Source organism: Odocoileus virginianus, chromosome 21 (genome assembly GCF_023699985.2).
Source record: "Odocoileus virginianus isolate 20LAN1187 ecotype Illinois chromosome 21, Ovbor_1.2, whole genome shotgun sequence".
Classification (NCBI taxonomy): domain Eukaryota; kingdom Metazoa; phylum Chordata; class Mammalia; order Artiodactyla; family Cervidae; genus Odocoileus; species Odocoileus virginianus.
Window position 1 is genome coordinate 6,435,108 of NC_069694.1, and position 21,500 is coordinate 6,456,607.

At 47.2% G+C, this 21,500-nt stretch overlaps 1 protein-coding gene across 15 annotated transcripts in view; it reads left to right on the forward strand.

The window, feature by feature from the left end:
- APBB2 (amyloid beta precursor protein binding family B member 2) overlaps window positions 1-21,500 on the forward strand; it is a 405,670-nt gene that overhangs the window by 363,804 nt on the left and 20,366 nt on the right. The window contains exon 1 of one of the 15 annotated variants that reach the window (XM_070451976.1): window positions 7,250-7,376. The exons of 13 other annotated variants lie outside the window; for them this stretch is intronic. Coding sequence is in view for 1 of the 2 variants with exons in the window: in XM_070451974.1 (XP_070308075.1) it covers window positions 19,909-19,964 (56 nt within the window). In the remaining variant the exon portion in view is untranslated. Of the gene's footprint in view, window positions 1-7,249; window positions 7,377-19,647; window positions 19,965-21,500 lie in introns of those variants that run through there. One more of the 15 variants, XM_070451974.1, reaches the window with a different exon arrangement.

Here is a 21,500-nt window from a genome sequence, read left to right on the forward strand (position 1 = left end):
TGGCTGTTATCAAAAAGACAGCAAATAACAAGTGTTGGCAACAATGTGGAGAAAAGGAAACCCTTGTGCAGTGTTGCTGAGGATGTAAATTGGTGTGGCAGCTGTGGAAAACAGTATGGAGATTGCTGAAGAAATTAAAAATAGAACTAACCTATGATTTAGCAGTTCCGTTCCTGGGTATTTATTTGAAGAAAACAAAAACACTAGTAAGAAAAGATACATGCCCTCCTGTTTATTGCAGCGTTACTTACAATAGTCAAGGTGTCAAAGCAGCGTAAGCATCTTATCAGTAAATGCATGGATCAATAAGATGTGTGCATATATATGCCTACAAAGGAATGTTAGTCATGAAAAAGAAATGAAATCTTGCCATTATGTGACAGCATGGATGTATGTAGAAGGTTTATGCTAAGTAAACTAAGTCAAAGACAAATGCTGTATGATTTCACTTATATGTGGAATCTAAAAAAATGAAACAAACATAACGAAACAGAAATAGAGAACAAACAAGTGGTTGCCAGAGGTAAGAGTTGGGTGGGAAAGAAATGGGTGCAGGAGATTAAGAAGTTCAAACTTCCCAGTTGCAAAATAAATCAGTCAGGGGTATGAAATGTACTGTGTGGGGATAATTGGTCAATAACTATGTAATATCTTTGTATGGTGACATAGTATAACTAGACTTATCCTGGTGATCATTTTGAAATACATGGAAATATCCAGTCGCCTTTGTTGTGAAGCAGGTACTAAGGTAGTTTGAAGGGGCAATTATATTAATACTTCAGAAATAAATAGACTCATAGAAGAAAGAGATCAGAGGTGGGGGAGTGCAGAGAAGGGGAATTGTATGAAGGTAGTCAAAAGGTACAAGCTCCCAGTTATAAGAATAATATGTCCTAGGGATGTGATGTATGACATGATAACTATAATTAACACTGCTGTATGCTATATATGACAGTTGTTAAGGGAGTAAATCCTAAGAATCATCAGCCTAGGAAAAAATTTTCTCTCTTTTGTATCTGTATGAAATGATGAATAGTCAGTTAACTTGTGGTAATCATTTCATGATGCATGTAAGTCAAATCACTATACTCTACACTTTAAACTTATATAGGGATGTATGTCAATTATACCTCAATAAAACTGGAAGTAAAAATTTTTTTAGAAAAAAGAGGTTGAGTCTTATAATAAAATTTATCCTCCTCCCCCAAAATTATGCTAATTGTGAAAAGCAAGATTCACAGGCTATATATGACATGATTACATAGATACGATTTTTTAAAAGACAAAACTGTAGATATGTAAACAAGACCAGTGGTGGGCTCAAGGAGAAGGAAAATGTAATTTCTTTCAAGAACTTGGCTTCCCTCCACCACCACCTAACCTCTTACCCCTGTGCCCATCTTCCCTGTCATGGATTTAATATCAATTTAAGGTAGAGTTTATATTGCAAAACACAAATGTGATTTTTCTCTAATTTTAATCATGGAAATTGCAGAGAGCAGGCGTTGCCCGTGGCCCCTCGTGTCACTGCCGAGCGAGCATGAGGGCGGCCTGGCTGTGTCCGTCAGCCTGCTGACAGCGCCCCGCACCACCTTGCAGTTCTGTGTCCCAGAGAGCAAGCCAGGGGATGCTCAGAAGGGAGACAGTTGAGCAGATGCCTTGTAAGAATTGAGTGCTGTGCTGCTTCTGTTAGGATCCTGAATCATCAAGGTAACGACTGATGCTCAGCTCCCACCCCTAGCAGTTGGGAACATGAGGACTGCTGGGAGAGGTCGGGGGAAGAGAGATAAGTCAAGTCTCTCTATACCCCACTGAGTGCCAGGAAGCTGCCCACGGTCTTCAGTCTAGAGGGAGGCTCTGTCTGCTGAATATTGCGTGAAGAAGATGGGTTATGCTCCCTGCCTAGGGCTTGGGAATGTCCTCCTCTTACAAAGATTTTTACTGTACACATTTATTATAAATAGCCTTTGCATTTTTTAGAGCGGGACAGGAAGGTTCCAGGCCATTGAGCATGATAATCTTTTTCCCCCAATATTTTCTTTCTGTGTATCTGATGTTTCATACAGCAGTGGAGGTTTTCTTTGACAAATGCACAGTATAGTTTCTTCCAAGAGCAGCCATCAAGTACCCTGTCCTTTAAAATAAGTTGGGGAATATTACTCTTGGTTTTCGTTGCCCGGGTTCATTGTAGATCTGAAGTTGCATTCTTTTCTGCTGTTTCTTTGTCACTGTGGCCATTGTTTGGCTGATTTATCTCTGGGTTCTTGCCACTCAAAGTGGAGTCTTTGGACTAGAGCATTAGAGTCGCCTGGGAGCTTTCTTTTAGACATTCAGGACCCACCCCAAACCTGCTGAGTCAGAACTGGCGTTTTAACAGATCCTCAGAGATGCGTTTGCACATTGAAGTTTGAAAGGCTTCCATCCTGCCCAAATCTCACACCTGCTCTGTTGATAACCTTGTTAGGACCACGTGTGACCCTCAGGAGTGCAGCCCTGGTGAATTATCTTGATGTCCGGATAGGTGTGAGGGTGGGTGCATTGCACTTTGCTATGAACTCAATTTAGTCAGTGCTCAGTGCCAGCGTGGGCCCCAAAGGCACAAACCCACAAAAGGCATCGCTGAGCTCCCAGCAGCTCGGAGTCTAGCGGGGACACAGAGTCTAGTGCCCTAGCACCACGTCATGATGTCGTCTGCCTTCCTTCACCCACCCAGAGTTCCTGCCCGCTTCTCTGAAAGCAGTTTCTCAGTGTATAGTCCACAGGCCACCTGCCTCCCAGTCCTGGGATTCTGGGAAAAGAGCGCAGGGTCACTGCAGACCTTCTGGATCACACCCTTGGAGTGAGCCCAGGCATCTTCATTTAAAAAATCACTATGCACAGTATAATTTGAGGGCCACTGACACGGGTACAGCTTTGATATCCTCAATTATTACACATTTTGATAGGAAGGGATGTTTATATATAATCTCAAATGTTCAAGGACTCATTCAGAGCTTTCCTCATCCTAAGTTCAGGGGGAGTTTCACATGGCCTCCAAAACTCAAAGCTGCTTTTTTTATCTTTGGGTGAGGCAATGTCAGGGTCTTGTGGATAGTATTTAAAGATTGTTCAGATCACATGTATATATTTTCTAGCAGCATGTTTTCCAAGAGCAAATTAAAATCCTTTGCTCTATTATGAGTTAACAGTGTGAACACTGTTATGACAATCCCGTGACTTTCTTGTTTAATGTTTATACTCATCTAATCAAACAAATTGAAATTGGATTATGGCTGTTGCACATTATAGCAGTTATTATCCAGTTTAAATGCAGGTCTGAAGGAAATAAAATTGATTTTTCTGTGGTACTTGCAGACACTGTAGGTTATTGGTGTGCTGTTTGAATTTCCAATTAGGTTGTACAGAGGAGAATAAGATTAGTGCTTGGACTTTTAAAAAAATTTTCTTAATGTATTATGTAAATAAACTGATATTTCATTCTAATTAGGGAGGTAGATGACTTTAAAAAGTTTGGTGATCTGCTTTCATATTTTTATTTAAAGCATGTCAGGTTTTAACATGGATAGTAATTTTGAGGAACATTTTTATTTTTACAAAGAAAAGAAAATAATAGAGTCAAACACCATTATAATACTCAGTCACTACAGTAACAGCTACCCTATTTTTCAGGGAATGAGCTGTAATATGTACCAGAATTTCACAGATAACTGAACCTATCTTTCAACAAACCAAACCCTTGTTTTTAAAAAGCTGCCTTTATTTTGCAAACACCTTCTGTATATCTGTTCTGTGTAAGCACCATGCCCAATGCTAGGGGCTCAGAGTTGACCCAGCATAGGTCCTTCACAGCAAAGATATGTCCTACCACTGACAGCTCTGAAAGCGGAGCTATGGGCCAGAAAACACAGAAGCAAGAATGGCAAGCCCTGGAGAGTGGGGAAAGGCTGCAGGGAAGAGGTGACTTTGGATCTGGACCTCAACTCAGAAGCAGGAGTTACATGGATATTTAAATTGTAATACAATCTATTCCTTAAATCATAAAGGCATCACATGCTGATTGTGTCCTTGTTTTAAAAGTACCCATAAAAAGATTAACTATTAAGTTCTATCATTATTAAATGTATTAAGCACTTTGTGTCAGGAAATGTGCTTGCTTCTGAAAATATAATGGAAAACAGTCCAAAAATCCACTCTTAGGTTTGGTAGTCTGCTATAATGATTCACAGAACTCACTCACAGCTAAATACAATTAAACTCAGCCACGAAAAGAGGCACATAGGACGAATCCAGAAGAGACCCACACGTGGCGCTTCCGTGTCCTCTCTCTGTGGAGTCGTGGGCAGCATAGCTTTCCCAGCATTGATGTGTGACAGTGTCCATGGAGCATTGCCAACTGGGGGAGTTCATCCAAGCCTTGGCGTCCAGAATTTCTATGGGGGGCCCCATCACGTGGGTGTGGTTGACCACACATGTGACTAAGCCAGAGGTGGAACTAATGCTCAATGACCCAAAGCCCTGACCCTAAGCCATGCTGTTAGACTATCTAGTCTGACCCAAGACCCTTAGGGGAACAAAAACACTCATATCAGTTATGACATTCAGTTCAGTCACTCAGTTGCATCGGACTCTTTGCGACCCCATGGACTGCAGCATGCCAGGCTTCCCTATCTATCACCAACTCCCAGACCCTGCTCAGACTCATGTCCATTGAGTCAGTGATGCCATCCAACCATCTCATCCTCTGTCGTCCCTTTCTCCTCCCACTTACAATCCTTCCCAGCATCAGGGTCTTTTCCAGTAAGTTGGTTCTTTGCATCAGGTGGCCAAAGTATTGGAGTTTCAGCTTCAGCATCAGTCCTTCCAGAGAACACGCAGGACTGATCTCCTTTAGGATGGACTGGCTGAATCTCCTTGGAGAAGACTCTTGAGAGTCTTCTCCAACACCACAGTTCAAAAGCATCAATTCTTCGGTGCTCAGCTTTCTTTATAGTCCAACTCTCACATAGCCAGGTGAGTAGTGCAGCAAAGAGCATTTCAAGAGGAAGGGGTGGCTGGTGCAAAAACCCTGAAGTGGGAAGTAGCTGAGCATGTTCCGGAAACTGGAAGGAGAAGAGGCCAGAGCAGATAGGAGGAGGAAGGAATGTGGTTGCAGCACTGACTAGAGAGGAAGTAGGAACCAGATTCCAGGTAGCCCCAGAGACCCTGAAAGTGATTATGGACTTTATTTCCGTAATCGATGGAAAGCCGCTGTAAAGTTTGAAAGCAGGAGCCTGGGTGCTCAGATCTGTGACTTGTCTATTTAAAGGGTCGTGTGTGTGGCTGCTCTGAGAATGGCCAGTTGGGTCCAGAGTCAAAACAGGGAGACTCAAGGCTATTGTGCCCACCCCAGCAGGAGGAGTCAGCGGCTGGCGCCAAGGGGTGGCCGTGAAGGAGGAGAGAGGAGGAGGGGTTGAGACGGTAGCAGGAGGGAGAGACGGCGGGCTTGTTAAGCATGCAGACCCTTGGCTGTGGCTCTGTGCTGCCACTGTGCGTGCCTGGCCGTCCTGTCTGATTTGTGGCTTCCGTTTGGCAGCAGGCGGAGAAGCAGATAACCACACCGACCAGAATTGCGTGGACGGCAGGAAGGGCGTCCTCTGACAGGATAACAGGTGCAGTCCTGTGAAGTCGGTTCATGTTTCTAGACTTGGTGGGACCTGTTCTGACTGCTGAACCCCAATACTAAATCCACCCCCTCAACTTCTAAAATGGGCCATGTTCCAAACAGTTGTGTTTGCCGGAAGTTCATTGTCAACAGTTCTTCTTTGTAACTGAGGTATTACTGGTCATAGATCGAATACACCATGAATTAAATCACGCTCCCCTTGGGAGACAACTGCTAACCAGAAAAGCCTAATATAAAATTGTCAGCACAAAGCGTGACACTTAGGAATTCATAAATGGTGAATGAGTGAGATGTTTAATCCTCTTTTAAAACAGGAACATTAAAGAGTGTCTAGTATATCTGTGGTGTTTTACTAAGCCCAGACAAGCCCTTTCAGTTACATACTCCCTTGATTTTCCATGTTTATTTTGTATTTTCTGTTCCCTACAAAAGGAGTGTATTGAACTTTGAATTTGGCAGAAACCATGGCTGATGTTCCCTGCCTCTTTCATTTTGTAATTGCTCAATCAGATAACTTATTCTTGCCCAGAAACAGAGAGAGGAAATACTTGAGGCACAAATATAGAACACACTCAGTAGAAGACCTTGGGTTTTCCTTTCAAAACTAGTATTTTGGCCAGCAGCTGGCAAGCACTCTTATTTAAAATACTGTTATCTAGCCGAGGGGACACTTTTCTGCTTCCATATATGTAGAGGGAGGGGAGCTCTCAGTTAAAGATGACAGTATTGGAGTACCGTGGAGAAGGAAATGGCAACCCACTCCAGTACTCTTGCGTGGAGAATTCCGTAGACAGAGGAGACTGGTGGGCTGCTGTCCATGGGGTCACATAGAGTCGGACACGACTGAAGCGACTTTGTATGCATGCATGCATTGGAGAAGGAAATGGCAACCCACTCCAGTATTCCTACCTGGAGGATCCTGGGGACAGGGGAGCCTGGCGGGCTGCCGTCTGTGGGGCCGCACAGAGTGGGACACGGCTGAAGCGGCTCAGCAGCCGTGGGGCGCTAGTGTCATCTTGGCTTTTAATCAGCAGTGAGCAAAAGGCATCTTGAGGGAGGCGGGAACAAAAGGTGCCTTAAGAGAGGTACCACGGGATGGGGAAGATGGGGAAGCACGAACAGCGGTTAGTGCTTCTTGTAAATTGGCAGGGGATCTGTTTTTAAAAACAAACAAAAACTGTTTACGCTCAGTTCAAAACTTGCTGCCTGATGGATCAAACTGCAGTTTGTTTCTGCTTAGTTGTGGTATTGCAGAGGCTTTCTGACCGCGGGTTCAGTATGGCCCCGCTCCCCGGGATCTATGAGGCAGATCTGTGAAAAAATCGGAAACCCAGGCCCGGGATGCCAACTTTCCAAAGAGGTGGGGTTCGGAGGCATTTTCCAGGTCCTGGCAGTCGCAGAAGAGGAACACCCGGCGTCGAACGGGGCTGTGTTGGCCTGGGGACTGACGCCAGAGCCTGAGAGCACCTGCCCGCGGGGTGCGGGTGGGCGGGGCCGGCGGCCACGTGCCTGCCGGGCAGCCAATGGGCGGCGGCGGCGGGCGGGCCGGGCGCCGGGAGGCGCGGGCGGCACTCGCTTCAACTTGAGACAGAAGGACCCGCGCTGCTGCCGCTGCGAGGACCGCCCCGGGGTGGCCAGTGCCCGCAGCCTGGACTCGCCCCCAGCACGGGGGGCGGCATCCGCGCCCAGTCCCAGGGCCGCCCCGGAGCCCGAGGTGAGGGGTGTGAGCACGGGGCGGCGTGCCTTTGTCTGCAGGTAACCCGCGGGGTGGGCGCGGAGCTCGCGGAGACCCGACCCGCGGGACAAAGGCTGCATGCTCCCATCCCTAGAGGCAGTGCTTAGCAGGTCGAGGGCGGCCGGGAGGGCTGGGGAGGGGTCTCTCTGCCTTGCTGGAGGCCAGGATGGGAATTGATAGAATGAGGGGGAGGCGGAGGAGTCTTTTGAGCGTGGCAGGAAGCTGACAGGGGCGAGCTGTTGAGATGGTCTGCTTTGGGGATTTCTGTTGTTATGACTGAGTAAATGAGTGCATTCATCTCGCGTGACCTCTGAATCCACGTTTATGTCCTCTTGTTTGTATTAGGAGTGAAAAATACTGCAGGATCTTGGTGATCCGATTTTTTCATTGAAAGCAGTATATTTGGGTGTAGAAAGACTGTGCAGTTTGAAATAATTTTAGTTGTGTGACTTCAAATATTGTTGGACTTGCATGTGGGAAAATGTCTCAAATTCCCAAAATGTGGAAAAACAGCCAACTTATCACGGGCTTGTTTTGGCACTGAAAAGAAGTAGATTTTTGTTTGTTTAAGAAAAATGTGATTTAAATATTGCGCACAACACTTAATTGGATTCTCAGGGAATCTGCGTCTTTCCTGTTATCTATTTCCCTGTACCAATATCGGATCCAGGCACGCCTATCGATTCCCCAATTAATGTGTTAGCTGTGAATCTTCATTACTGCTTTGGAGGAGAGAAGGCCGGTGAGGAGGCAATCCCATTAGTCTTTTCCTTCTTTTTATAACTGCAGCTGCAGGCTAGCTTTGACTAGCGTCATGAATGGTGGGTTCCGCCTGCCTTCCTCGTGGTGTTCTCCTTCTGGTTTTCTCAGATCATGGAGCAGTCAGCTCCTCCTCCAGCCTTACTCTGACACAAAAGCAGTTTGTAAGTTTTCACCTTAAAGTTCCCAATCTCTGCTACTGCCTTTGAGTTGCTATTTGCCTTGTGAAGCCTTTCAGGACAAACGTGTCTTGAGGCCTTTCGCAAGAAGTTAGACACACAGTGCATTGTGAGGGGAACAGCCCTAAATCTCTATTTATAAATTTCATCTGTAATTTTTCTAAGTTATCAATGGCTGTGTTGTCCAAAGTGAGATGTATATAGCAAGCTTAACAGGGGAAAGACTTTCTACAAGGGATCAGCCATTGTCGTCGTAGAAGATGCTGTTGGACTTGGCTCAGAGTGAAGACGTAGGCTTTGGGCTGGTTTGGTCATCTTTCTGACAGCTGCTGGTTCATGTATAAGTTTTTCTGTCATTCTAGCAAGCCCTGGCTTTTGAACAACGGGGGCAGTTTATTTAACAAGTATTTATTAAACACTTGATGTGTGCTTGGCTTTGGCACTAATGGTGAAATGGTAAATGCATCAAGTACCTTCTTGCTCTTTTGGAGCTCGTACTGTGCCAGCATAGAGCCCATTTCGGGCTTCTGAATTGGTGCATCCCTGGGAGCATTGTGGATGGATTGACCCTGATGTGAACCAAGATGTTGCTGCTGGCTGCTGCCCTGGAGGTTAGCTGAGCCCAGGATGTAGATACGAACAGGTGGGACCTAAGTCACCTCTGTCCCAGGAGTGAAGGTATTAGTCATACAGTGGGTCATTGTGCACTGGAATCTGTCTTCTTGAACCTGTTTGCCATGATCGTGGATACCTCTCAGAGGAGCCTGGGACTGCAAGGTGGGCCAGAGCTGAGTTCTCAAAGAGTTTGAACAGTGGCATTGTTTAAGATGTGGTAATTCCAGGCTGTTTCAAAAGCTATTGTTCATGCAGTCTCCTAGTCTCACCTCAGCAGCTTTCATCTTGAACAGCTCCTCAGGGAAATGAATTTCTTTCTATACCACTGACTGAGCAAAGCTTTTTATCTGGCCCCAGTCTCCCAGGTGTCGAGGTGGCTCCTAGGTTTAGAGACCTAGAGCGTGGTTGGAAAACACCTGTCAAGCTTGTTCTACTTTATTTGTGGATTTGGGAGAGTGTCCTGATAATATGTACTTTCTTACTTGTCTGTCTTTTCAGGCTTTTTCACAAATCCCTAGGATCATGTGAAAACATACTAAATAGTAATGTAACTTGTTCAAGTGCCTGTTTTAAACACAAATAAATATTTTTTAGAAAGTTTTAGCCCTTTGAATTTCTCTGTCCTTAACATAGTGCCTAGGATAGGATGCTCTCCATAAATAATTGAATTGTTTTTTAAGATTTAACTGTGATCATCACATATACTTGATAGATTTATGTAAGATCTGTAGATTAATTTGCCCTTCAACAGACGTGGAACATCTGTGTGCCAGGTGTCTCGTGAGGTACATGAAGGAATGAGACAGACAGGCTTCAAACAGGCAGGAGGTAAGCTGGAAAAACAATTCAGGAAGCAAGATGATACAGATTATGGTAAGTGCTGTGAAATCAACAGCAGTGCAACAGAGAGAGTATCTCCATGGGGAAAGGGGGCCCCAGGGGGCAGCCCATCCTCGCAGATGACCTTTGAGCTCAGCCGAAAGCTGGGAAGAAGCCAGGTGTGTGGGGGGAGCTGGAGGAAGAACAAGGGGTGCTCAGCATGTTCACGGATACAAGAGAGTCCAGTGTGGCTGGAGGCTGGAGTGGGAATGCCAGCGATACATGCTGGATGAGAGAGATGGTTGGGGGCAGAGGGACAGGATCACACAGGGCTTTTGGGTTATCGTTGAAGGTTTCCATTTTCTTTTCTTTTTTAAAAATATGTCTTTTAATTTATTTTGGCTGTGCCAGGTCTTAGCTGTAATATGTGAGATCTTTTCGCTGTGGCACACACTCTTAGTTGTGGCACACACACTGCTATTTGTGGCATGTGGGATCTAGTTTCCTGACCAGGAATGGAACCTGGGCCCCCCTACATTGGGAGTGCAGAGTTTTAGTCACTGGGCCACCAGGGAAGTCCCTGAATTTTCTTTTTAATTCCATAAGAAATCTCTGAAAGGTGGTATCTAGGAGAGTGCCATTATCTATCTTATTTCATAAAGACAGATGCCAGTGAATGCTGTTACAGGGTATGGAAGTTGCAGGTTCAGTTAGCAAGTCCTGGTCCAGAAACAGCAGCGTGGTGGCAGGGGATGGAGAGGAGCGGGTTGTGGGGATGGAACCGGCACGGTTAGCAGTAGAAGGTGCAGGGAGAGGAGTCATCTAGGACCCAGCTGGATTTTTGGATTCATTGTTTCCTGTTGGAAAATAATGATTGTATAAAGACAATTAAGCAATGAGCAATTCACTTTCAGTTTCTATTATTCCAAGACCTTGACTTATTTCGTCTATCTCTCCAGTGTGGATGAGCAGCGCTGCCTATAGGAGTACAGTGCATTTGGCCATTTTTGTCCAGGGCAGTTCACCCTTCAGTGGCCTATCAGACCTTGGAGCATTTTCTTTGCTCTGTCATAAAAATAAAGGATCCAAGTAAGAAAGAAGGCAGGTTTAAGCTTTAATCCATATGGAATTACTCTGCCTGGGCTTCCAGATTTATAAGATACCATTGATAATTACATTTGAAGTTGTTAATTTCATATCCAATATCCTCTGACTTTCCAGCAACAGATATTCAGTTGTAAATAAGCCTAGTTCTATATCTGTTTAAACTCAGCAAGAGTAAAATTCTTTAATAATGCAAGAAATTCACTGCATTTCTGAGAGCTCGAAAGCCATTTCCTTGTATCTGAAAAGTAGAGAAATGAAATATTTGGTCTCTGATGGGATTTTTTTTTTTTTTTGGCCCCTCTTTCTAGCTACAGATTTGTGAACATGAAATCTTACAATGTCTTTGTCAGTTAACTTTGGTTTCGAAGCCAACTTTGGTTTGGGTTTGCAAAGTTTTGATGCAGAAAATACTCCTTCTGCAGTCAGAATTTTAGGCAGATGAAAGAGGCAGAAGTGGTGGAGACTGCCACCCCTTCTGCTCTAGAAGCCTGGACTGGTTACCCTAGAACATGTAAGCGTGTCTGGGGATGAATAAATTATGACAGTTGAAATAATTATGATAGAGGAAAAGCCGCTACGGAGAACACAGTTGACAGTTGGGGCTGATTTGACCTGATTCTGTCATGGGAAAGCATGCATCTGTTTGCCAGGTTACATGAAAATGCTGTTTTCAAGGAGTCTAGTGTGTGTAGTTTATCTACCCCACCCCACCCCCACCCCCAAAAAAATGGAAAAACATTCTAAGCAGAGTCATAGCCTGCTAGTGATTCTTTCAAAATAAAGTGGCTGGAGCAGAGACCCATGTTGATTCTGGTTCTCATTCTGGGCATCCATGTAAGATTTTAATTGAGCAAAAGGTATTCTGGCTCTAAAACTACAAATTGAAAGAGCTCTTACTCCTGCTTCAGGGTGGAATAGTTTCCAGCTGGCCCTGGAGTTTATCGCCTGCAACAAGGATTATTCCAGCGTCTCAGCCAGTTGCACAGGTTTAACACACACTTGGTTTACTGCTCTGCTCTTACCACCTTGAAATTCATAATATTTTTCATGCAGGCAGAGCTTTGCGTTTTCATTTTGCACTAGGCTCTGCAAAGTTACTGAACTGGTCCTAGTCTCACTGTTCATGTTGTATGTTCCACCCCTGAATCAGGCTGACATCTAAAGTGGGGTCCCTGACTTGTTCTGGGGAAGGTATTAAATATTCGGGGGGTCTGTGGTTTCCGTTGCAGCCCCTCAGTTCTATCCTGGTGGCTCCGAAGCGGCCGTTGACAAGAGAAGTGAAGGGGTGCAGTTGTGGTCAGTGACACTCTGTTCGCAAGAGCAGGCAGGGAGCAGATGGACCGTGATCCTCAAGCACTCGTTTGCGACCCCTGACTTAAACGACCCGAGTGGAAACCACAGTGATGACTCAAATGGAGACCTTGGCCTTTGGAATCAAGAAGGCTTAGTCACCTTTGGACAGCTTCATGGTGTTCTGAAAGCCAGTCTTCAGAGAGCGTTCCTGAACAGGTCTGGCTGGTAGGATACCTCTGTGACAGACCGTCATTCACACATCCCCCAGCCCACACGTGAGCTGCTTCTGGATGAAGGCGTGTTATTTCTATTTGTCAAGTATAAAGACATATGGACAATAAAAGGAAGGTAAACTCACAGTAAAAATAGGATGCCACTGTGATGGGATTGTGGTTTTGTTTTTTTAAAGACTTACCATATTTGAGGGAAAAGAAAAACAGATGCTTGCTATAAGGAGGCTAGCTGTGTATAAAAAGTAACCTTACCAAATAGGAAAGGTGTGTCTTCTTTCAAATTGTATCAAGAAGTTAACTCCTGCTGAGTGTGTGTGCGTGTGTAGCCCAGCTCTGCATCCTTCTTCTGCCTCAGCATGCATGGAAATGCCTTGTCTGGGGTCTTTTCTTTAAGTGATAAACAAAAGTTTATTTCTCAAAGAATACAAATATGAAGACAGTTATCTGGGGAGTCAGTAAATCTTGATAGAAATCAACATACAAGGGAAATTTATATATTGATTTCCTTAGGAGCAGAGGAGCCATGTTTCATTTAGACAAATGTTCCGAAGAAGGAATCTAGTTAGGGGCTCTGGAAACACTTTCTGTGGAGATGATCAGGGTATAGATTTGCTTTGCTTCATATTCAGTCACAGAAGATTAATAATCTTCTCAGAACTTGGCTCCTGCCTATTCAGATAAAATATATGTTTTATTAACATTGTTTCAGATGACATGAGAACTGAATGTGAACCAAAGTCATTTTTAAAGCGCCAACTGTAATAAACAATAGCAGGAGAAAAATCCAGCCAAGTCCCTATTATTCACAGCATTATTCCCTTATCAACATGATCAGGGATAAGGGGGAAAGACCTTTGTTTACACTACTTATTTATTCAGAAATATTTGATTACTTGTTATGTGCCAGGCAGTGATGAGTGAACACTTACCCAGGTGGTGAGTGAGCAAGGCAGAAAGGTTCCCCGTGAACACAGATTTTACTTTTTTTGTGGGGGGAGAAAGAAGGACAGACAGTAAACAAATAAGCAGGGTAGTTTTAGCTGCTTTGAGAGTTGGCGGTGACTGGGTGGTCTGGAGGGGTCTTCTCCAGGTGATGACGATAAGAAGTCCTTGGTGGGAGATCTAGGGGACTGAGTGTCCAGGCAGCAGGAACGGTGAGCACAGAGGCTCCAAAAGCAGGTGTGTTTGTGGACAGGGTGAGCCAGAGCCCAGCAGCCAGGGAAGAGGCAGGAAGTGAGGTCAGAGAGACAGACGGGGTGGGCTGGGGGCTGGGGCAGAGCAGGGTAGCAGCAGGGCAAGTGTCTGGTGTGTAAAGAAGGAAACTCTCTGCCTTTGCCCTGGAAAGTTATTTAGACCAAGCACAGCACTTAGTTTTTGTTACCAGGTCCAGTTGAGGCGGAACCAAAGCTCCAACAGCGTCGGAGACAGGATCGGAGAACTGAGGCCGTCTTTCTTCATCAAGGGGTGGGATCCTGGGGAGGGCCCATTCACTGGGAGGGAGGCAGGCTCAGGTGCCAGGCGCCCCCCCCCCCCCCCCCAAACACAGAGCGGAGATGAGACTGGCCAGGACAACCTGTCCTCCATTTGTGGATCTACCGCTTTTTTTGCTGTGTGGGTTTTGAACCTTAGAGTCTCTTATAAAATGAGTCGTGAGGCTCCCATGAAGGGTTATTGTATGGCCTGGTGATGAAGTGCATGGAAAACAGAGCCTGGCTGGGTGGCAGGTTGAATAATGTGGGAACCACTAGTGTTATTTGCTTTTAGCAATCAATCATCCTAGTGTTGATGTCTATTTTTATGTTGGTTTACAGAGCATCAGGGATACTTGTATCTACAGTAAGTTTCCAAAATTCAATGACGGTAGAATGTCTCAGCTTTTTGTGTTATCTATACTAGTGTTCCAACAGAGGAGCCCGCCTGCTCACAGTCCATGGGGTCTCAAAGAGTCGGGCATAACTGAGCAGACAGACAGACTAGTATTCCCTCTCTCTGCACAAAGGAATTGGGATTGTCTATATAAGTATAGCCCTAATACTTTGGCCACCTGACGCAAAGAGCTGACTCATTGGAAAAGACTCTGATGCTGGGAAAGATTGAGGGCAGGAGGAAAAGGGACGACAGAGGATGAGATGGTTGGATGGCATCACCCACTTGATGGACATGGCCTTGAGGGACTCTGGGTGATGGACAGGGAAGCCTGGCTTGCTGTGGTTCATGGGGTCACAAAGGGTCAGACACGACTGAGCGACTGAACTGAACTGAACTAAAGCCTATCCCTGGTGGTTCAGACGGTAAAGAATCTGCCTGCAATGCAGGAGACACAGGTTTGGTCCCTGAGTTGGGAAGATTCCCCTGGAGAAGAAAATGGCAACCCACTCCAGTATTCTTGCCTGAGAAATCCCATGGACGGAGGAGCCTGGTGGGCTACAGTCCACGGGGTTACAAAGAGTTGGACATGACTGAGCGACTGGCACTCTCACTAAAACCTCTTGAAAGTTTAGAAACAGGTTTAAGAATGTACCTTCCTCGCAAGAGGCTCTCGATGAGGCTGGGTGCGTGGACTGAAAGGAATCCACCCGCAGGCTCACCATGGGTCATTTCTGGGCTTGTGTGTGTGTGTGTTGGCCACGCCTTGCGGCTCTGCGGTATCCCGATTCTCTGACCACTGACGGAGCCCTGAAGTGAAAGTGTGGGGTCCTGACCACCGGACTGCCGGGGAAGTCCCTCGTGGTTTTAACCCAGAGCTTGGTCTGTACCAGCCAGTGGTGGGTGCCCTCATGGCACTTTTTGCATGAAGACCACTTGCCTGGCGTAGGGAGCTGTCATCTTCCCCCAGAGAGCCCCTTGTTCTTGAACTTTGACAGATAGAGGCTTTCTGGGTTTTGTTGTGTTTCAAAAAAAAAAATCAACTGTTTTGCTTTTGTTTACTATCTCTCCTTTCAGGAAGGAAGCCAGCCCACGGCTTTACAATTCATGCATATTTTACATTAGTTTTATCCTTTGATTGTGCCCTAAACTTTATATCTTGAACATGGCATGAATTATCTCTCACTTGAGAACTAAACATAAATATGTGTGTTCTCTTTTTTGCTCAGATATTCAGAGAAGCAAGGTGGTTGTGTTTTGTTTTTTTTTTTTAATTGTAATACAGCACAGATGCAAGCAGATGCTCATTAATTCTTGCCCTCTTCAAAGATGGACTTTAGAAAATTTCTCATTTCCTGGTTGCTCTCAAATATCCTTTTTTGCCTCATTAGTAAGCTGACTGGTAACTATTGTGTCTTCTCTCTAGTGGCATGAGAAAGTCCTTTGTTTAGGAAAATGTGCCTTGAATTTCAATACTCTTAAATCACTTCAGATCCTCAGCTTCACACTTTTTCCAGTTGGAGCGTTAGCCCCTGTGTCTGCCAGTCAGCAGTTAACAGGCTGCGTGGTGCTGGGAAGGGAGCTCGTTTTGCAGAGGAAGGTACACTTGTCAGAGGTATTCCTGTTGCCGTTTGGTCTTGGGAAGGAGAGGCTTTCCCTGAGCTGGATTGCCTGAAACTTCGAAGACACCAGATGGTGAATTTGCATAAATTTAGAATTCAGTTCAGAGATCTTTCACCTGCAGCATGTGGATTCTAAAGGGGTCCATGAATGAGTTTCTGGGGTTATTGAACTTTCTCCCCCACCCCCTGAGATGGTGTGTCAAAGTGGGGGCCTGTAGACATTTCTTTCTGGAATGTTTTCATCAGAGTTCAAAGGTTTCATGATCCAAAACAGGTTAGGAACCTTCCTCTTGGCAGACCTTCCTCCCCTGCTCCCCGTCAACTGGTAAGCACACCCGGCGGCGTACATGTCAGGTCCACACTGCGGGCCGTCCCGCCGCGAGTCTGACACTGGTCAACAGGCTCTGTCCCTCCAGCACCAACACCTTCGGAGGTGAGTTACCAGTATTCTCCCGTTTCACAGATGAGAAAACTGAAGAACCAAGAAGCTCGGGGCCTTGACAGAGGGCAAGTAGTGAATAAGTATCAGGGACAAGAAGTCTGGAGCTGGAGGAAAGGGGAGACTGTTAGCTTCAGGAGTTGGCACGAGAGTTTTCATGACACGAAGTTTTGTGTCTTTACTTCATTGCCACTTGGATAATGCTGGTCTATGCTGGCGCTCAAATGGCTCAGAAGACTCTCAGTGATGAGAGACGAGCATCGGAAAGTGCACGAAGCAGTGAGTTCTGCAGACGCGGACCGAGAAGCGCCCTGGCAAGCCTTTGCTTTACGTGCTTGGTTTGTGAAGCACGGACAGTGTGCGCAGCATAAGAAGTAGGTGGCTGTGCTGGGGAGATCCGTCTTCTTCCAAAAGTAGAGTAGACGTTGTGATTCTGGCATGCTATTTGGTTTTTTTTTTTCTTTTAGGAATTTTCTATTCATTTGGATGCCCAGTTACACATGGCAAGTAGTTCTGCTATTTCAGGCTTTTTTTAATGAAAACCTTGCCAATTACTTACTCCATTTATTTTCCCAAGAAACCGTCGCCGAGAGCCTTGATCAGGCAGCGTTCGCCTGTGTGGCTGGTGTGGAACTGATCCTGGGGTTGAATTCTTCCCACTGGCATCTTGTACTGTGAGAAGGGGGAGTGAGCTTACGCCCGACTCTAAATTTAGCCTTTCCCGCTCTCAGAATGGCACGTCTCACACAGAAGCCCAACTTTGGGCTGATGTTTCTCCCCCAGCACACTGCACAGTGTGGAGCTGGTGAAGCAGCTGCTCCCAGACTCTTCTGCATTTTTTGCATGACATTTCAGAGATCACTGTGAGGTGTCCCCAGTTACGGCTGGTTCTCTCTTCAACCCTTAAGTCAAGCAGTGTCTATGAACCTCAAATAAACAGACCTTGTTAGAAGTTCACAGTGTCATTTTTCTGAGACCTGCCTTCAAGGGAAAAACATAATAGGTACATATAGATGTATCTCATTAAGTGAACCACTAGTAATAATTCTGATTTTAAATAGCCAAGGCACCAATAATATACACAAAAGAAACAGATTGCATCCTCGGGTGTCTAGACTTAAGGTTACTTAAGCATAATCCGTATACTAGGCATAAACTTTTTATCAAGAACCAAAAGCACCTGGTGTAAATCAAAAGTTTGTCAAGGAAATGCTGCCCGTGCATCTTTGTAGTAAGAGTCAAAGCACTTGAATCCTAAAAGTCTGAATGTCAGGAGAGTTCACGTTTTCCTGTCCCTGGTTGCCCTCAGGTGAAGGCCGTAGCCTCTTCGCTCTCCATTGTCCTTGTCTGTCTTAGATGAAAAACCCAGGATTCAGAGTAAGTGACTTGCCCAGTGTTTGCTCAAACCGGGACTAGAAGCCAGACCTTTGGATCCTTTGCCGATGAGCTAAGTTGCCTGCAGACATTGGCTTTGATAGGGGGCAGTGCAGAGGGGCAGGGGAGGTAACCCCATGCTGTGGAAGGTGGTGCCCAGCAGATCCGAGGAGAGACCGCAGATTTACCCCCAAGTGACCTCCCTGCCATGGAACGTGTTTTGTCTCAGTCGCTGCCCAGCCCCACCCAGCTGGATCATGACACCGTCAGATGACCTGGTGACATAACCGTGGCGATCCAGTCTGTTCCACTTGTGACGCAACAGACGTTCTTTGCACACACCATCTCCCTGAACTGGGTTCTCGTGATTACCCTGAGCCAGGGGTCCTTGTCCCTTTTTCACTGACTAGGAAGCAGCTCCCGAGGATCACAGAGAGGAAGCCCAGGAAAAAGAGGGCAAGTCACCAGCAGGATTTGAACACAGCTCTGACCACTCACTTAGCCAGAGGGCTTCTCTTGGGAATTTTCAGCTGCCTTCTCTCCCTGCAGAAGTTCACAGGCCACACGGGGGCGGAGGGGGGATGTTGCTCCTCTGTTTACCTAAAACCCCAGTTGCAAAACCAGTTGCCCGATTTTGAACACTTGTGCATAGTAACCTGTGGCTCATTCGGGAGACAGACCGCGAGGCGGTTCTGCAGGACTGTGAAGAGGCGTGGGGCCCGTGTCTTAGCTGCATTCTCAGAAGACCAGAATCGCGTCCTGCAGGCCCACAGTCAGATGCTGACTTCACCAGGTCCTGCTGGGTGCCCTTGGGCATGCCCCTCGACCTCTCTCAACTCGGGGAGAACGTGGTATTTACCTCAGCAGGCTGCTGCCAGGGTGGCACAGGGCCAGCCCTCAGTAGACGGTCGTCTGGTAGTTGCTCCTGACTGGAGCGTGACTGGTCATCCCATGCACTGCAGTGTGGTTACCTGAGACTAGAGTGTGCGTACCACAATGCTTTTCTCAAGTGTTGAGGCAGATGCTTACAGATTTGTGTTACAAAAGTTATATGTTCTTATTGCATAGTATTCAAATGACTATATTAAATACAGTCCTCTGTAATCCCGTCTCCAGATCAGAGGTGATGGCTTGGATGTTAAGCTGTTCCAGATATTTGGCCATGTATATATTGAAATTCACACTCAAACTTTTTTGTGGCTTTTCCTGTAAGACCGTGTATCTGTGACTTGGCTTGTTTGCTTCCCCCCCGTTGAATAAGATGCCACAGTCTCTGTGCAGAATCCGGTGGACAGCCCCACCTTTCTGCCCAGGGACCGTACCCCACTATCTCTCACATTCTGATTTCAGCTCTCATCTCCTCAGGGTCCTGCTGGCCGCTCCGTGACCCTGGCCACAGGGCCCCTGCGGAGGCAGGCGTCTGGCTGTCCTCCTCTCTGTTATCCAGCCTCTTCAGTTTGGTCAAGTGTGAACCTCCCTGTGGCCGGCGTGGGGCTCTGCCCTCGGGCCCCTTCACGCTGGCTGTGCCCAGACCAGACAGGTGGTGAGCACTCTGGGCCGGGAGGCTACGTGGCTTCATCAGGGTCCCCGTGGAGACTCAGAGCAGCTCCGGGGGTGGAACTCAAAGCGTTCAGCCCCAGACCCCAAGATGCCGCCGGCTGCTCTCCACGTTCCGTTCCCTCTCTCCCCCGGCACAAATCTGTCTTCTCACCCTTGAGCTCGGTTCCTGGCCGGGCCGCGTCCCGCCTCTGCCCTTGGCCTGCAGCTCCGCCTTCGCCTCTCCTGCTTGGTCGCGCTCTCTGGGTGCAGTGCCGGGAAAATCCCTGGGTTGTGACGCTGTAGCCCTACTAATAACGCGCAGGCCAGGCTGTTGCCACGTGACCGTTTCCGTGTTTTTTATCGGGAGCAGGTGGAGCTGGAAGAAGACAAGCACTGTGCTGCTGCTCTCTGCGAACGGCCCCCCGTGTTTCACTGGATATTTCAGGCCTGACTACCTCCCTCGGTTGATACGCGCCTCTGTCAGCTCAGCTGGCATCTTTTGGCTCCATCGTGAAGTGGCTCAAAATACACGCTCCTGTGTGAGGGAGTTCAGCTAAAATAAGCACCGAAAGGCTATTAATTACAGCCAAGCTGGGAAATAAGATGGAATGCCAGCGCTTAGAGTCGATGTTAATGGGACTGTGTTGTTTACCGGCTACCGTGTGAATGCTAACGTGTTGTTTCTGCTCTGTTCCCTCATGCCTGCCCGGATTCAGAGAGAGGTAACCAGCCGATTTTCACTTCTCCCCGTCTCCGTGCTGTCTCCAGTGTCTAGCGAAGCTCATTTGCTTTCCTCATGCCCCTGTCGCCTTCATCACAGCCATCGCTGTCTTTGCCAGGCGGAACTTTGTGTTAACTTTTTCTCATCATCATTGTTCTGTGTCCTGCGCTCAAACCTGTGGAAACGCCTCTGGGCCCGCGAGCCCCTGCTGCTTGGCCCTGTCTGGGGAAGGCGATGGGCAGAGCCGTGACTGGGTCCTTCTCACTGCTGGCTGAGCAGAATCTGGCCAGCGTGCGGGGAGAAGGCACGGTAGAAATGCCAGGCTAGGCACCAGGTTGTGTAAGGAGGCTTTTCGCGCTTTGTGGAGAGCTAATGCTAGGACTGGCTTGTTAGGACTTCTCTGTAGAGCCTTGTTCGTAAGGTTTGACTCTAGGACAATAGCCAGAAGGACTGACTCAATTTCAGTCTGGATTATTAGCTAAAATATATGGAATTCTCCTCTCTTCTCACATCTAGAAGAACATAACGATGGAAAGGCTGCGCGTCCAGTGAAAGGTATTTGTACCTCGGATGTGTGTATTTCCGGGTGCTCCGAATGCCATTGGCTGACTGGGGGCTTTAAGCCCCGTGATTCCTCAGCTCTGCTGCTGCTAAGTCGCGTCAGTCGTGTCCGACTCTGTGCGACCCCATGGACTGCAGCCCACCAGGCTCCCCCGTCCCTGGGATTCTCCAGGCAAGAACACTGGAGAGGGTCGCCATTGCCTTCTCCAATGCGTGAAAGTGAAAAGTGAAAGGGAAGCTGCTCGGTCATGTCCAACTCTTAGCTCTATAACTTCATAAAAGCTCCGTTTTTGCTGCAAGGAGGACCTTTGGGCATTTTTCCTGTTGAAAGAGTGACGGTCGGTGCTGCTCGGCAAGGTGAAGAGACCCCCGCCGGCCCGGGCGCCCCCTCGGGAGGAGGCGGGGAGAGGCTGGGCTCCACCCGCGGCCGCGTCCTCCTTGAGGGTGAGCTGCGGTCCTCACTCAGCGGCCCGAGGGGAGGGCGACTGCACAGGCTAGCTGGTGACGTTTCCACGGTCCGTCTCCCGGAGGGCATGCTTAGGAGACTGGGGGAGCTGGATTGACTTTCTCACTCCTTCTGAGGCGGCCCTGGCCCCTGGAGGTGGTGGGAGTTTCTGGAGGATGAGGGCCGGGGGTTTGGACACCAGCTCCCTGGTCTAAAGTCCCCACCAAGTCTGTGGGAGCCAATGGTGAGAATGTGCTCACGTGTTTGGTAGGTCCTACCTCCGAGTTTATTCAGGGCTCCTCTCTGGGAACCAGTTGCTCTGAATATTAACAGCCAAGGCCGTTCTAGAGAGGGCTACAAACTGGTTTGCCCACACCACCTGTAGTATTTATTTGCAGGCGGTCGCTTTTCAGATTTGCTGTGTACACAGCCTGTGTGGCTCATGAAAGCACCTGGTAAAGAAAGGATTCCCTGTGGAGAATGTGTGTTTACACAGGTGATGAGCTGCTAGAATGCCCCTTCCAGAGTTTA